General features: G+C 41.6%; 1 protein-coding gene across 2 annotated transcripts in view; it reads left to right on the top strand.

The window, feature by feature from the left end:
- Window positions 1-18,475, top strand: part of LOC131049807 (flavin mononucleotide hydrolase 1, chloroplatic) — a 187,833-nt gene that overhangs the window by 54,984 nt on the left and 114,374 nt on the right. For both annotated transcript variants that reach the window (XM_057983885.2, XM_057983884.2), the window contains exon 3: window positions 13,394-13,445. In XM_057983885.2, the coding sequence (XP_057839868.2) occupies window positions 13,394-13,445 (52 nt within the window). The remainder of the gene's footprint in view (window positions 1-13,393; window positions 13,446-18,475) is intronic.

Below are 18,475 nucleotides of genomic sequence, written 5' to 3'. Positions count from 1 at the left end.
CCACTTGTCCCATTTTCAGTTGTATCTTGTTTTAGGAAGCTTTATATAGGGTTAGGTTGTCTTAATCTTTACCGTTGATCTTAGATCGATCTCGGCCTTTCATTCTGTTTTTAAAACTCTATATAAACCCACCCTCTCATTTCATTATTGGGGGAGATATTATGAAATTGTTGCATAGAGCTATTTGAGTAATATAAGTTCATTATCAGTATTGTCTTGAAATCTTTTTATTGCTAAATGGTTGCATATTCCATTCAACATAGATTAAATTTGCTTAAGTTATTTTTTTTTTTTAAGTTGTTAGATGAATGAAGGATTAATACGTTTAGATTGGTGAAATATTGCTCATACTTTTGTTGGATGGATGATTTTCATTCAATTTGTAAAGTTAGCCTAAGCTTTTGATGTGGATGCTTAACTTTTGCTTTGAGTAATATTGTTTGATTATTGGTATTATTCGCAAGTGTGAAAATCTTAAGCACAACCCTAGAAGATTGCACCCGCTTTGCGTAGTTGTCCAAGTGTGATGAAACAAAGTGTTGTTACTAGTTTCACCCAATCTTTACCATCTCTTGAGTTCATAGGAATAGCTTAGAAGTAGCATAGAATTCCCAAACTCTCATCCTTTTTTATTTTTTTTTTTGAAATCCTAAATCAGAAAATCCAAAATCAAAGAGTAGTCATTGATAAATTCTTCTAAGTCTGACTTGTGAATGATACCAGCTGATAAGTGTAAGTCCCCCTTGAGATTTTCAGCAAACACTACCCAAGAAGCTATACCACTAAAGTCGCTTGTTCGCACATATAGACCTTGGAGTCGCCTTGTGGTCTTTCTTGCAAAATCTTGGCACAAGTAGTGATTTTGTTCAGGAGAGGATAGAATATCCTTGGGGTATTTTATTCTAATGTTCGGTATATGATAAAATGTACACCAACAAGCCCAAGGCAGGGATCACATATATGTTGTGGTGGATCGGTTGACGAAATTTGCTCATTTCTTCGCTATTTCATCCACCTATACAACAGTGCAGACGAAGGAATTGTTTTTTAGAGAGGTATTTAGGTTGCACGGATTGCCACGGAGCATTGTGAGTGATAGGGACAGCAAGTTCATGAGTAAATTTTGGCAGGAGCTCTGTAGGTTGTGTGGGACAGAGCTTACTCCGAGCACCAGTCATCACCCGCAGACAGATGGACAGTCAAAGATTGTGAATAAGTGGGTGGAAGGATACTTCCGCAATTATATCGCAGGGCAGCAGAAGGCATGGGTGAAGTGGTTGCATTTAGGAGAGTATTGTTATAACATCACTTATTGTATGTCCATTCAAATGTCACCCTTTATGGCCCTTTATGGTTGTGAGGCTCCGAGCTTCTTGGATTTGCCTTTTGGAGATAGCTAAGTACCTAAGGCTAAGGATCTCTTATAGGAGAGCCAAGATATTATGAGATGATTGAAGAAAAACATGCAAAAGGCTCAAAATCAGCAGAAACAGTATGCAGATTAGCACGGGGTAGAGAGATTTTTTGAGGTTGGTGACATAGTCTATCTTATGCTGCAGCCTTACCGTCAGTCCACTCTCAAAAGGAGTGGTGTAGAGAAGTTGAAGCCATGCTACTACAGATCTTTCAAAGTTGTTAGGAGGGTTGGTGAGGTGGCTTATGAGCTCAAGTTGCCGATGGACAACAAGGTACACAATGTGTTTCATGTGTTGTGCCTTAAAAAGGCGCTGGGTCATAATGTGGTACCTTCAGTAGAGTTACTTCCTCTTGATGGTGAGGTGTGATGTCCCTGATATAATTAAATAATAAATCTAATTACTTTATTGTAAGGCCCCAAATTTAATAACAAATCTTTCGGGCCCTTTTATTTAATTAGATTAGTCAAGTTTTGGTTGGTCGTGTCGGCCCGTTTGTAACCCTTCGGGAAGTTTCCTGGAGCCCATATATATGGCTGTGTTAGTCATTGTTGTAGGTATGCGATTTTTGATATTTTTCTCTCTTGTGCAAATTCTTGTTGGAGTTCTGGTTTTTGCCATTTCGGAGGTGAAAGACCCTCCCTATTTGGTACTTGCAGTTTCGGTGGGATTCACCCCTCACCCTATTCTGTTCAGTGTTCTTTCCATCGTGTTCTTGTTTCGGATCTGGCAAATCATGAATTTCATCATTGTTATTTCTCCAGTTGCGTACTTGTTAATCTGATTTACATGCATAAAGGATTCCTAATATTCCGAATTCATCACTCAATACACTTGCGGGAGATTAACCCCCTCACAAGTTGAAGTCTACCGTACCCCCCTTCACTGTACGGTTACACTCCCTCACCACCATACAGCCTGCTTCCCAGTACCGTACGACCAATCTCACACTACCGTACGACCTATTTAGTGCCACCATACGACCTCGACGCTACCGTACGACCCTTTCTTGACAGCTGTACGCCCAGTCCCCTTCACCGTACGACCTTTGCTCAAGCACCATATGACTGCACCACCGTACGACCCTGCTCCAACACACCATACACCCTTGCTTCCTCCGCCAGTACGGTAAGGGAACATTACAGGATTTTTGATATTTTTCTCTCGTGCGAATTCTTGTTGGAGTTCTGGTTTCCGCCATTTCGGAGGTGAAAGACCCTCCCTATTTGGTACTTGCAGTTTTGGTGGGATTCACCCCTCACCCTATTCTGTTTAGTCTTCTTGTTCTGGTTCTGGCAAATCTTGAATTTCATCATTGTTACTTCTCCAGTTGCGTACTTGTTAATCTGATTTACATGCATAAAGGATTCCTAATATTCTGAATTCATCACTCAATACACTTGCGGGAGATTAACCCCCTCACAAGTTGAAGTCTACCATACCCCCCTTCACCGTATGGTTACACTCCCTCCTCACCACCGTACGACTTGATTCCCACTACCGTACGACCAATCTCACACTACCGTATGGCCTATTTGGTGCCACCGTACGACCTTGGCACCACCGTACGACCTCCTCGATGCTACTGTACGACCCTTTCTTGACAGCCGTATGCCCAGTCCCCTTCACCGTATGGCCTTTGCTCAAGCACCGTACGACTACACCACCGTGCGACCCTGCTCCAACACACCGTACACCCTTGCTTCCTCCACCAGTACGGTTAGGGAACATTACAGTGGTATCAGAGTTTGTGATCTTGCCAGCTTGTTGTGTAGTGGATGCAAGTGTATACCAGAAGGAGGTACCGTTCAGCCGATCGAATGGGGGAACCACAGGATCCTGCAAAAGAAGTCATGGAACTATTAAGGGAGCTAAACAAAAGCCCAGCTCAGCTCAACGACACCCTAACCAGAGGAGAGCAGCAACAACAAATCATGGAGGAAGCAAGGGTGTACGGTGTGTTGGAGCAGGGCCGTACGGTGGTGCAGTCGTACGATGCTTGAGCAAAGGCCGTACGGTGAAGGGGACTAGGCATACGACTGTCAAGAAAGGGCCGTACGGTAGCGCCGAGTAGGCTGTACGATGGTGCCAAATAGGCTGTACGGTAGTGTGAGACTGGCCATACGGTAGTGGGAAGTAGGCCGTACGGTGGTGAGGAGGGAGTGTAACCGTACGGTGAAGGGGGGTACGATAGACTTCAACTTGTGAGGGGGTTAATCTCTCGCAAGTGTATTGAGTGATGAATTCGGAATATTAGGAATCCTTTATGCATGTAAATCAGATTAACAAGTACGCAACTGGAGAAGTAACAATGATGAAATTCAAGATTTGCCAGATCCGGAACAAGAACACTGCGGAACAAGAACACTGAACAAAATAGGGTGAGGGGTGAATCCCACCGAAATTGGAAGTACCAAATAGGGAGGGTCTTTCACCTCCGAAATGGCGGAAACCAGAACTCCAACAGGAATTTGCACAAGAGAGAAAAATATCAAAAATTGCATACCTACAACAATGACTAACATGGCCATATATATGGGCTCCGGGAAACTTCCTGAAGGGTTATGAAAGGGCCGACATGACCAACCAAAACTTGCCTAATCTAATTAAATAAAAGGGCCCAAAAGATTTGTTATTAAATTTGGGGCCTTAAAATAAAGTAATTAGAGATATTATTTAATTATATCGGGGACATCACATGAGGGGAAGCTTATTTTGGTTCTTGAGGCCATTCTTGAGACTAGGGAGCGTACTTTACGAAGACGGGTCATCAGGGAGTATTTGATGAAGTGGAAGAACTTGCCGGTAGAGGATGCTACTTGGGAGGGTGAGCAAGTCTTACAACATCCAGATTTGAGATTGCTTGAGGACAAGCAATTTCAAGGGGGGTAGACTATAATGTCCCTTTTTTAGTAGTTATCTAACTATTTGTCATTAGCCCTTTTTGCCTTGGTCCTGGGGGCTAACCAAGACTTTGCAGGGATCAGTGATGGATTTGGTGTAGGTAAATTTAGTTTCAGGTCGATCAGAGTTGATTTGACAGGGTTTCCAGGAACTTACTATTTATAGTAAGTCAATTTGGGCATAGTGTCGGGTGAATTTTGGGAAAGATTTTGGTTGACTTTATTTTGGTGCATTTATTTATTTGTCGGGAATGCTTTTTAAATGGGGGAATTAATTATTCAAGCAAAAATCAAAAGTTTTTAAAGTTAAATTTAATTATTCAACTTAAGGGGTTATTTAATGCTGAAGCTAATGTTAAAAAATAAATATTAAAAGTACCCCTTCCTTGTGGAGGCATAAGAGGATAATAAAATTTTATTCTACTTTTCATTTATCCCACATTGATAGTGCCTTGGGATGTGTGCCAAAAAGAAGTAATAAATATGAGCATTTAATGAGGATTCAGACATCTTGGAAATTGTGTTCTTGAAAATGTGAAGCTGAGTTTCTGGGGAAATCTGGGAATCTTCCTAGCATCTGGGGACAAAATCCCTCGAAGGTGACTTTGCTCTTGCTTGTAAAAGATCAAGTTTGGGAAAATCTTGAAGACAAATGTGGCTTTGATAGGAATTGATGGGTTCTGATATGGAGGGTATGCTAGAATAAATCGAGGTCTCATCGGCATTAATGTTACAGGGAGTTTACTGTTTGGCCGTATCAAAGGAAGAGGTAACTGCGTTTGTGTTTGAACAGCATTACACATTGCGAAAGGCAGTAGGGAAATTTAGTAGGTTACAGGCAACTAAGTGAAGGTCGTGGTTAGCCACTAGTGATTACCACGAATTGAGCAAGTGCAGGTTCACAGCATAAAGAATGCAGGGCAAGCATAGTATAGACGTCTAGCAATTACCTAGTTTGCATTATCTACCACAGCTGGGTGTGATTTTACCACTTGCGACAAGTCTGAAAGTGGAATGCTGGGAGAGTTGCATTGAGAGGCAAGGTTGCCTTCTAGCTGTTCGTGGTTGGAAAATACAGCTGGTTGTGTTTATTACCCGTGGTTGTGAGATTGGTTGCAACTGGCGTAACTCTTCATCCTGTCTTCACGTACCTAATTAGTGGCTGAGCGCAAGCATTTCACTGTTGGACATAGCATTATCTATGGCTGGGCATAACAATCAGTTCCAGCTGGGCGTGAAGTATTCTAATCACTGGGCGTGATTGCTAACAGGGGAGCGCTGTTGCCATAGCATTAGTCGTGTGGAGTAGAGAAGATGGTGGAATGTGGGAACCGAAGGCTTTTCAGCAAATTGGACTTTCCAGTGTTGTCGGGAATAATCATTATGTTATGTTGTTATGTTATGTTTATGTTGTCGTCGGTAATAATGAGTTACGGCGGTCAGTTAGTTAGCCGACGGGTAGGTAGTTGGAGTCGCGACGGTTGTGTCGCACCCCTTCGGCTGTCATATATTGTACCATCTCCGGGTGTTGGAGGAAAATGTAAGATGTACGACAGATATAATATGAACATCCTTTGACATTAATGAAAAGCTTATTCTGGTACTTCCTTTGTAATTGCATTGTGCATTGCTGTTCAGTTTCTGTATTCTTCCTGTTTACCCAGTGAGGTAAACATTTGGCGCCGCTGCCGACACGAACTCGGGAACAGGAGACACGGAGACACGGATGTCGCACAAACACAATGGGCCTACCCGTTGGTGAGGTGAACTCGGAGGTCGACGATGCCCAAACAGAACTCTACGTAGGAGAAGACACTGCGACGAGAGAATTTTCGATTCTACTCCAAGTAGCCATTCAGACCTACGTGCGACGAGAGGCGGCGGAGGCGGAAGTCCCACCAAGTGCCGTGTGGACAGCGTTAGAAGTGAGTCCGGAGGTAAATCGGTTGATGAACCATCTCCCCCGATTGCTAGCACAGGCATCGTTGGCACAACAAGCTCGCCTGGAGGAGATTGCCCAGGACGAGCGACGCCAACAAATTTTGCAGCAGTACGAGGAACGGGAAGCAGAACGAGATGGCGCCAGGTCAGGGGCATTTGAACCGTGAGCCATACGGGGCGGAATAAAGAACACTTATTGTAATGATTATGTCATATTGTTGGCATAAACTTGTCTTCCACATTATGAATGAATAAAAGTGTTCTACTTTTTATGTCATTAAGTATATAGAAAGCTGTCTGGGAATTAATGCCCAATACACTGAATAAGGACAAAAATAAGCCACAATATATAGATGAACGTGCAGTAGCCCAACGTGCCTTGATCCTTGAACAGCAAGCGGAAAGGCGACAAAGGTATAAGCGAAGAGAGGAGGAACGCTCCGAAGGGGACGGTGAGGCCAGCAGCCACCCACGGAGTCGGGAGGAGTTACTTGCGGAAACTCGCCGCAGGATAGAGTGTACCAAAACTCAGTTGAGGGAGTTGAGGGACTTGCCACACACACCAGAGGCTAGCAAAACTCCAGGGAGTGGGGAGGAGGCAGGAGAGGGAGAAGACACCGGGGCTGCCAGGAGTGTCGGAGGGACACCGGGGCACGGCGGTCAAGCACCCCTTATAGGATCTGACCCATCTGGAGTAGGACAACAGCCACCAGTAGTAAAAAGGCAAGGTATGGCACAAAAACAAAAACTTCCAAAGTTCCATGGGGATGGGAAAGAAGACCCTGTCCGCCACTGTCGCACTTGTGAAACAATTTGGGGAGCGAATGGTGTTACCGATGAGGACGAGTGGGTAACACAGTTTCCCGCAACCCTGAGGGGCGTAGCCATCGACTGGTTTTCGGATACGGATAAGGCTAAAATTGGCACATGGCCAGACTTGAAGAAGGAATTTCAAGCAGAGTTTTGTCTCCTAAGAGACGATAATGAGATCGTAGCCGAAATCTACGGCATGAAACAGAAAAAGAACGAGACTGTTTGAACCTACAGCCGGCGGCTCAAAGAGCTGCTAGGAAAGATGGAGAACCAGTCGGCAGACGGACTGAAAAAACGGTGGTTCGTGGAAGGTCTAAAGAAATCCCTTAGACGAAAAATGAAGATAGTACCTCCCTCTTCATATTCCGATGCCTATAACAGGGCAATGGATTTAGAAAGTGAACAGAAGACGTCCAAGAAGAAGAAAAATAAATCCTCGTCGGAGGATGATTCCTCTTCTGACAAAGGCGATAGCAGTGATGACGACTCTAAACAGAAGGTACGGGCTCTCCAGAAAGATATGGAGCGAATGATGAGAGAGATAAAGGCAACCAAAGGAAGCACAAGCAAGGGCGACGAAGGGGAGTTATGGTGCACGGACTGCCGTACCGACGGACACACCAAGGGGTCTTGTCCGAAAAAAGCATTTTGTGATATTTGCCAGATTGCCGGGCACCTTACCAAGGAGTGTCCGTACAATATGAGGACTCGTAGCCAACAGGTTCTCTTTACAGAACCATCTGCGTCAGCCGGCACGTCCCAGCCTGCGAGCAACAACGCCTCGTCTGGCGGCTACCGAAACAACAGGCGAGGAAGAGGTAATAATAACAATACGAACAATAACGGAAGCCGTCTTCAGTATGACGCCAAGGGCCGGCCAATTATCCAATGTAGGGCCTGTAATCAGTGGGGGCACTTCGCCCGTGATTGCACGAAGGAAGCCACCCCTCAGCACCTCTGCCGTTGGTGCCGGCCAGGCGACCATGAGGACGCAAATTGCCCGCAGGCAGGGGTTAATCTCCTCAACATTGAGAAGGCTGAGAAGACTGGTGAGAAAGAAGTACTGGCGATCACCCGCGCCCAGACGAAAAAAGCCACTTATCCCGACCCCCGTACGGAGAAGGAGAGATTACGGGAGGCAAAGGCCAATATTGAACGTGAGATGACGACCGAACGACAGGACAACGAGGTGGCGAGTACATCATCCCGTACGGAAGCAGAAAATAACATCATTGGGCAAATCTTGCAGATGGAGGTGCTGATAAAGGTAAAAGACCTTCTAGACTCTATGCCACAATTGAGGACTGCCATCCTCACCAATGTGCAAAGCACCGCATCGTCGAGTGCACCACAGGTAGGGGTTCCCGCCACTGCATTGTCGAGTGCACCACAGGTAGGGGTTCCCGCCACCGCTACGAAGAGTACACCACAGGTGGAGGTTTCCGTCAGCCCTTCGACTGACCCGATGTTACTAGCCGTGAGCAGTGGTAGACACCCAGCTGTGGTAGAAATGGGTATCCGTGGGACCATTCTGAAGGACACCATTGTGGACGGTGGATCTGGGGTGAATGTACTACCAGAAGAAACATGGAAGCGGCTGGGGAAGCCCACCCTGTGGCCACCCACATTCAACCTGGTGGGAGCGGACCAACACGGCATTAAGCCACTCGGCCTGTTGATGGCCCAGCAAGTGACGATTGGTACGCAACCATTCTTGTTAGATTTCGTGGTTATTCCCTCGAAGAAGAAAGGCTATGACGCCATCCTGGGGAGAGCGTGGTTGATCAACGCAAGGGTAAACCACAACTGGAAGAAAAATACACTTTCCATGGAGAAGGGAGGGCGAAAATATACCATTGACCTACACACCCAAGATGTCAGCGAAGAGCTCGCCTCTTCAGACTCGGACTCAGAGGACTCTAATCAAGGGGAAGGGGGTCCCGATGAAAGCAAGGGCAAGAACGCGATGGAGCCGAACAGTGAAAGGGTGCTAGAATTGGAGGGATGTTCTGAAGATGAGGTATGCTCGACTAACGGGCTCTTCCACTAGCAAATGGAGGATTACGAAATGTTCCAAAGCTACAGGCTCGAAGTAGAGGAACCAGAGCAACCAACAGAGGTGTACCTGCCGGAATACAAAGAATATTGGAAGGGAGACGCCCCAAACCCTGGCAACGTAAATAATCCGAAGAGTGTCGGCACCGATTGGAACCCTATGTGGAAGGCCGCAGCCTTCAAAATCTTTATTATCCTTATTCTTCTTATGTACGGGAAGGAGACCGTGGTCCCTGTAGAATTTGTGGTTCCAGGTCTTCGGATGGCCATGGAAAATAAACTTGCCACCAATAGGTTCAAATTGAAACCCTACCACGCGAAGCGCGCAGGGGACCCAAGAGGCTGGAAGGACACCCGGGAGTCCGGAGGAGGACCCGAGGGGATGGAAGGGGACTCGAGAGGCCGGGCAGGCGACTCGCCAGGTATAGGACCAAAACAGGAGACTCTCGAACGAGGAAAACCGAGAAGGATGAAGGGCAATCTCAGAGACAGGGGACCCCAGCAGAAGACTCTCTAGCAGAAAGAAATTTAAAAAAAAAAAAAAAAAAAAAAAAGTATGGCCGTACGGGTCAGCTGACCGTACGGGAAAAAAAAAAAAGGAGAAGAAAGCCACGGTGGAACCACCGTACGGTCGCACCACTGTGCGGTGGCAACACCGACGGTGGAACCACCGTACGGTAGCACCACCGTGCGGTGGCAACACCGACGGTGGAACCACCGTGCGGTGGGGCCACCGGCGGTGGAACCACCGTACGGTAGCACCACCGTGCGGTGGCAACATCGGCGGTGGGACCACCGTGCGGTGGCAACACCGTGCGGTGGCAACACCGTGCGGTGGCAACACCGACGGTGGAACCACCGTGCGGTGGCAACACGGGCGGTGGAACCATCGTACGGTAGCACGTCCACCACCGTGCGGTGGAAACCACTGCTGTCGTGGAGCACGAAGACATAAACGCAGCCCCCGCACAAACAAACACAGTCGTACGGTGGAGGTTGTTGACCGCACGATCGGAGGTGCCAGTGCTGTTGTTGACCGTACAGGGAGGTTGTATGGCCGGGGTGCCATTGGGGACATTACAGTGCCTAAAAAAAAAAACGACGACGACCAGATTTCAAATGATTTGCTGGAGTTTGAAGTTAGGACACTGGAAATTCAGAGTAGAAAAGAAGGGTTTTTGGCATCTTGAAATATCACAGAAATGCAGTGCGCTGCCCCAGAGCCAGTGGGGGCGCTGCCCCTCGACCCCGTTGGGGCGCTGCCCCAGACCCCGTGGGGGCGCTGCCCCTCGACCCCGCTGGGGGCGTTGCCCCCAGACCCCCAGTTTATTTTTGAGCTACAGAATACCACGGGAAGTGTTGTGCTTGTCCGTACTGTGAGAAAGAAGCCTGCAGCTAAGCATTGGCGGAGAAGAAATAAGCCGTAGAGGGAGACGGATTTGGAGGTTGCGAACAAACAGAGTTTGAGGGAAGGCATTGCAAGTCCGCGCAGTCGTACGACAACAGGGAGTTATTCAGTTCAGTTTTTCGCCTTTGGGGAGTATGATGGAGGATTTGACGTGTCTCCTAGTATTTGTGCCAGCGGATTGTGGCCACCTCCAAGCATGACTAGTACGCTTTGAGGAACTCGGAGGATGTCTCGGCTGGATGTGAGGTTGCCGTGGTGGATGCACAGAGGGCTCGGGAGGAGCTGACCACCAGGTTGGAGGCAATAGTCGCGTGAGACTTAGTTCAGCGTACCCAGGAGAGCAGCACGGGTGGCTATCGAGGACAAATTGGCTAGGGAGACAGTATCATTTGAGTAGCAGTTGGTGGAAGCTGAGACTGAAAAACGTGTTTTGCAGACAAGTTTGGGTTAGGCACAGGCGGACTGTGATGGCAAAGGAAGCAATATTGGTGAAATCCGCACTTGAGCATCGGCTGGTAGCAGAAAAGGTTTTCAGGCGAGGACGCAGCAAGTGTATAAGATCTGGGCCCGACTAGCATCAGTAGTTCCTGCCGTTCATCTCTATTTTGTATCAAGTCGTCGGAGTCGACTTCTTTTCTTGGGGGGGATGATGTTGTCGGGAATAATCATTATGTTATGTTGTTATGTTATGTTTATGTTGTCGTCGGTAATAATGAGTTACAGCGGTCAGTTAGTTAGCCGACGGGTAGGTAGTTGGAGTCGCGACGGTTGTGTCGCACCCCTTCGGCTGTCATATATTGTACCATCTCCGGGTGTTGGAGGAAAATGTAAGATGTACGACAGATATAATATGAACATCCTTTGACATTAATGAAAAGCTTATTCTGGTACTTCCTTTGTAATTGCATTGTGCATTGCTGTTCAGTTTCTGTATTCTTTCTGTTTACCCAGTGAGGTAAACATCCAGGTTGTCATCTCTATCATTTGCTGTTGTGAATGAACACTGTATTTCGAAAATTACTTAAAATTTCTGTATTGTGTTCAAGTCAAAGTAATATTGTATTAGTGTATGCTGGGAAGAGGCTTTCGAAATCAATAACAATTTACTGTTTGATTGTTTCAAATTTTTCTGTTAAGTTGATGGATGCAAAATATTGGCCATGATATGTGAATTTATGAATGCACAAAATCTCCTATAATAAAATGCACCAGGTTACAAGTAAACCACAGAAAACTTCAGGAAAGAAAAATCAGACCATTACTGAATGCTTGCAAACCGTTCGAAGAAATACCAACAGCAGGGTTGTTAGGGAAATTTACAGCGGGTAGGGCAGCCTATTACAAAATGCTTTAATGAATCTCCAACAATGATTTACTAGGTACACCTATGGCCATGCTTGTTTTGATCACAAATGGCAGAATAAATTATTTACAGCCTCTGAGTCTCCAATCAAACATCAAACATCATCACGCTGCCCTCACAGATTGAGCGCTCCAACTAGAGAATGAAATCATGGGGTATATGGATCTGCATGAATCAAAACGTGTCCTTCATGGACAATTTGTGGCCTCTTAAAATGCTAATAATGAATTATGAAATTATATCTGACTGCTGCAAGTCTCCCAAGGCTCCCAAATGAATGAATCAATGCAATCATCAAGCTAGGAATGAACACAACTCTGAACTGCAAATTGCCTTTAGCAAATTTGGCCTTTGGCCACCAAATTGGCACAATGAAATGACTGAAGTATCTCCTCCAATCGCTGCAATAATCTCAGCTGATAGTTTCACAGCTTCAAAATTGCTTAACCTATAAGAGCTTCCGTTCCCGTTTCCGTGGAACACTGGATTTAATTAATAAGCGAAAGTGATTAAGTCTTCACAAATGAAGAAAATGATATTGTTAATTGTAGTGATGAAGAATAAAACAGCAGTGATCAAGTTTATATTAAAGCAGCAATTATGTTTTAAGGGAGATAGCAATTTGTAAAGAAAGGGTGTCTCCCTTGTGATGCAATGCATCCTTTGTGAAATGCTGTATCTCTTCGTAGAGATATGAAGATATAAATAAAGTTTATGTAATATGGAGAAAGGGGATATCTGTCAATGAACAACAAATTCAATAAGATACGGACTTCAATACTGGGGAGTCCATATCCTATGATACTATGATTGACTTCATTTGCAGCAATTTAAGTTATGCATTGGTTTGTCATTTAGAAGAAAATGACAGCAACTTCATTCATGTTCAAGTGACTTGTAATAAAGATGGTGATCTGCTTTGAAGAATAAAACAAATGCCTTGCTCTTATAAAGAACAAACCAATAATTAATAGCTGTAGCAGGTGATAATACATTTTAATTTTATTATTTTAGATTGCTCTGAAAGACAAATTCTGTAGGCATCTTAATTTAAGTTCTATAGACATTTGACATAGGAGAACTTTCTAGCCACAGGTTCGTTCAATTATCTTTTTTGTTTAGAGTATGCTCATCATTTGAGGGTGAGATTACTTTGGAGGGTGTCTATGTACTATTTTGTTACAATCAACTAATTGCCTCCAAATTTTTAAGCAACCTTTTCCTCACAGAAGCACACAATTAGCAATAATTATTTGTTGATCATTGAAAAGGAGAAGTTTTAATTCTAGAAGCAAGGTGATCTTACAAAATCGATTTTTGTTAGTCTTGAAAGCCTTGATTTGATGTAGGAAAATTGATTGAGCCTAAAAGTGATCTTTACCCTTGTTGCTTTAATATTTGGGAAGTTTAAAACTTTAATTGTGCAATTTCTAAAGGACACTATCATGTGAATGTTCTATATTTTGGATGATAGAATTTTGTGGTTTTATTGCAGGAGGAATTGGCTGCAAAATTCTTCCGTGATGGAAGAATTTTTGATTTTGATGGTTTGTATCTAAACTTTAAACATGTTTGTTTATCTCATTTTAATGATGTATTGAGGAATGGTCCATTTGAAAATTTGAAAATCTGAAAATAAGCCCTTGTAATGTACCCAAATTGAGATCTTAAATAATTTGCAATTTTTAATATTAGTTTGTGAAAATGCAATTAAAATAAAAATATGAAATTGCTGATCATCTATGTCAATTTCCAGAATACTTGTTTATGAATGCTAAAAATAAAATATGTAATTGAAATTCTCTACTATAATATTTTCATAATAAAACACTATTGTAAACGTATAAAAATGACCATATTCCTAAATGAATAGTTAATGTTCATTTTATTCTCATTCCTCTATTTAGTTAAATCTAATTTAATTAAATCATCCACATTCCTCTATTTAATTAAATAAATTATTCAATTTATTTATTTAAATTCACTTAAGCCTTTTATATCATTTAATTGAATAAATCATTTTATTTAATTAAATCCTTTCTCTCTACTTTTAATTAAATTTACATTTAATTAAATAGTTCATCCCAATTAAATAAATCTAATTTATTTAATCCCCCACTTGCAACCATAATTGAAATAAAACAATTTATTTTAATTAAATCCTATTATCTCTCACCCACTTGCATTTTCCTACATCTCCCACTTGCCTCCTAACCCTCTTCCTAAATTCTTCTAGAATCCATCTAATCCTAATCAATTAGCCTAAACCTTTCAATTATCCCATTTCCCTAAATTTGAGGAGGTCACTTCTCAAATTTGGAGTAAAGTCTTCCAAAGGCATTAAAGCCTTTATGCCTTCAACAAGCTAACTTGTTGAATACCCCCAAATTTGGAAGGACTCTTACAAATTTGTCCCCAAAGTCTTTCAAACCATTAATGGTTAACTAACCCTTTGTGGCATGGTTAGAAACTTTTTGCCTAACTCAACCCTCATCTAACTTAGGGGTCTCATCAAGCATTCATTGCTTTGACCATGGTTATTCCTTTAACCCTTGCACAAGAGTTTACCCCTTGGGTAAAAGCTTTATCCAATGGATAACCTTAACCTAACCTTAACCCTTACCTCCTAAGGTAACCATAAGGTCTTCTCAAGCATTTAATGCTTCTTACATCTCCTCTCAAGCAGTCTTATGTTGACAATTGTCACCATTTCATTGGTGAGAGTTGCAAACATGGATCGATAACTTTCAATCCTGACCCTTGATAAAATCATCCAATCCTGACCATCCATTGCCCTGTTTCTCCTATAAATAGAGCCCTCATCCCTCCATTCTCATCATCCAAGTCTTTAGCATCATACTTATACTCAATTTTAGCAAGCATCTAGCCTCTCTTTGCAATAGAAATAAATCTAATAATCATTTTAGAAGCATTTCTATCATCTTAGTTAAATCATATAACTAGTATATCATGTTAGGATAGTATTTTTACTAATCTTGTCATCTTATCATCTAGTTTAGTTCATTTGTTAGAATCATGCATAGATAGGATGCATTCATACTAAATTTGATCTAAAGCATCCCTCATTCTTACATTTGTCATTCCCTAAGTCACTTTGCTCAGTGATTAGAGAGCAAAGGCATTGGCTTGAGGGATTTTGTGAGATAGAGAACAATGGAACACCCCTTGGGAAGTTGAGCTATTCCTCATAGTTCCATAACTTGCACCAAGAGTCCCATTGGTGTGTGGGCAAGTCTTTGAATAATTTTCATAATTTCAGTTTCATTGAACCGCTTTTTCCGCATACAACTACTATAAATACTAAAAATGAATGCAGGATTTGAAATTAAACCCCATGCTATCTATCATTCTCAGATCTAATTTATAACAGTTGAAAATCAGAATATTAACTAAACCCTATAATTTATGAACATGAAATTTTTTAATGCCAATCAACACTAACAATAATTATTGAAAACTCACTACAGAATACTGTTTAATAGCATCAGTAGCAGACCCATATCACATTCTGAATATTCAAATATCAGCAAATTTCTTCCCTAAATATTAATTCTTCCCTTTAATAGGCTGTGGTAGCTTGCTAAATGCTTTACACAGACCCTTAAAAGGCAAGGATTTATATGTCTTGTGCTCTACTCAATAAAAGGATTACTTTAAACCCCTCCAATGGTTGTGTTCCACAATCAAATCTGATGTAGTCAAGGGTGAAATTTGGACTAACTTCATAATATAAAAGCAGAAGTCAATAATATAAGCAATGAGTCAAAGTTGTAAGGCTGCGGCAGCCTAAACTCCTGCAATTATCACTTATATGATGTGCTGCTGGATCTATGCATTTAACAAATAATTAGCATTTGATACTATGACAGCTGAATACTTATTACTTAATCTAAGCAATAAAAATGATATTAGTTCAGTAAATTAATATTAAATATTTACACAAACAACTAATATAATCATAAATATTGAAAACCACAAGAAAAATATTTGAAAATCAGCAATATATGAATGAATTCAAACTTTCAATAACGTCATCAATATGGAATTTGCTTGCAAATCTGAATCGTTTTACAGCTAAATTAGAATTGTGATCCTTGTATAGAATCACCCAAATGGAGATGAGGGTTTTTGTCATCAAATCCGAAGAGATTCCAAGAGGAATTTTGTCTTCTAGAAACTGCCAAGTGAGGGTTTCCATCCTTGAATGCAAAATTGGAATTCAAATTTAGAGATGATTGTAAAGGATAATTTGAAGTGAGCCTTGACTTTCTTTTTATAGAAAACTTTATTTCGGGTCCCCTCATTTATTTCCTTTTTTCCTCTCCAAATATGTAAAATTACTTTAAATTACATCCAAAGGCCCCTTTTTAAAATAACATATTGGGTGATTAATTATTGCATTAGTCCTAATAATATTTAAGTTGCCCATTTCAAATTAAAGTAATCAGGCCCAACATATTGTTGATTCTTTTTAGTTTCGAAGAGCAAACATGATAGACCTAAAGCATGGCCTAAACCATAGTTTGCAAACTTTGCGAGTACACTCCAATTTGCTGAGTACTCTCTATTTTGTTTTTTGGGCAAGTTTTCACAAGTTTAACTCACGATTTTATTGACGCAAAAAAAATGTTGTCCTCAATTTTGTTTTAAAAAATGGACCATTACATAAATTTTTTGTCAAAAAGTGAAATTTTTTCTCTATGGAACGCTTCCCGAGGCATAATTTCTCCTAATCCTTCAACTGACTTAATCCTCAATCCATCCTTGAACCATGTTTCGAATTTCGTCGCTTTCTGGGTTCGTTTGCTATGTCTTTCCTTCAATTTTGGGTTTTTTTTCCCTGACCGCAGGTGGGAAATTTTTCTTGAAATGCAAGTTTTAATGATTTCATTTGTTTTGATCTTTGTAGGGAAATTTTTGGTTAATTACAAGTGCACTTTATTGAAAAAGAACTTGTAACTTACTTTTTATTTCCCCCTTGATGCTTTTTGGCTTTTTAAATTTTAATGGGGATTTTTTGGATAAGTTACAAGTAAATTTTAAATTGCATATTTATTAATAACTTGTAATTCTTTTCTAAAACCCCTATTTTAATGTCTTTTACATGTAATAGGGATTTCAAACCCCTATTACATGTGTTAAGTTATTAAAACTTGTTGTAGGGATTTTATTTTCCCTTTACAAGTAATTTTTAACTTGCACATCTCTCTCCAAAACCCAATTTTGCTTAGAAATGAAATAAAGTGACATTTTAAACTTGCCACTTTGCCCAAAAAAACCCGATTTTCTCCATAAAGTGCAAATTGGGGAATTTAAACTTGTAATTTCATTTCTAAAACCCATTTTTGCCTTGTTGAAGGAAAAGTGACATTTTAAACTTGCAATATGGGAATTAAAACCCGATTTTCTCTATTGCATGTAAAATAAAACTTGTATTTCCTTCTCAAAAACCCGATTTTCCTCTCCTAAGCCAATTTTGCCACAAATTCTTCCCAATTTTTTGTGGAAGAATTCATGGAGCAAGGAGGCGTTTTTGTTGCTAGGCGATTTGTGTGAGTTTTGGGACACGTTGCTGCTGTTTTGGTGAATGATTCAACCCTTATTTTCTGCCAAACGGTTTACCATGTGATTCCTAGAATCCACGTTTTGGGGGATCTAAACTCCACAAAGAAGCAATCTCCTAAATCGTTTTGCCCTCCTTCACCTAGGCATTGAAGTTGGAGGAAGATTAGACCACTTCTTGTGCCATTTGATTTGCATTTGGTGCCATGTTTTGCTGCCCAAGGCATTTTGGTAAAACGTGGCAAGGGTTTTGAAATACGGTTTAATCTCTATTTAAGAGTTCTTTCTTCTTTCAAAGATTGATCATCTTTTGAAGAGGCATTGTCAGTTTGAAGCAAGGTATGATTTCTCTTCTTTTCTTGTTTCGTTTTCTTGTTTTCTTGTTTTCTTGTTTTTCCTTTCTAGTTGTAAATTTTTGTTTATGATTATTTTGCCCCAAAACTTGTGAGAGAGATTTTCCCCTTTGCAAAGCAATTTGTGAATTGCATTGTTCTTCCCCATTTTCCCTCTTTAGTTGTATTCGGGATTTTAAATCCCAATTACAAGTTGGATGAAAATAATTGTTCTTCCCTTACGGTTAAAAGAATTTAACCATCTTTTGTTGAAATTCCAAGTTGCAAAGATGAAAAATACCCATCCTTCCAAAATCGGGTTTTTAAAACTGGATTGCATGTCCAAAGTTCTTCTCATTTTCTTGGAAATAACATTCCCTAAATGTTCCCATTTTTATCCATCCATATCGCTTATATTCGTACTTTCCGTTCACGTCATTTCCCGCAAGTCTAATCCTCATTTTTCACTCATTTCTCCATTTTCCGTTCTACAAGTATACTTGCGTTCGGGTTTTAAAAATCCGATTGCATGTGCATTCTTCCCAACTTGTATACTTGTAAAACTTTCTCCAAGATCCGAAATTGGTCAAAGTCAAGATTTCTAGCATTCCCATTTATCTCCCATCTTTCTCTCACAAAATCGTGAAGTGCAAGGGTTGGAG

This window comes from Cryptomeria japonica, chromosome 7 (assembly GCF_030272615.1).
Source record: "Cryptomeria japonica chromosome 7, Sugi_1.0, whole genome shotgun sequence".
Classification (NCBI taxonomy): Eukaryota; Viridiplantae; Streptophyta; class Pinopsida; order Cupressales; family Cupressaceae; genus Cryptomeria; species Cryptomeria japonica.
The sequence above is the reverse complement of the archived record's forward strand: the minus strand, read 5'-3'. Positions and strand labels throughout refer to the sequence as shown.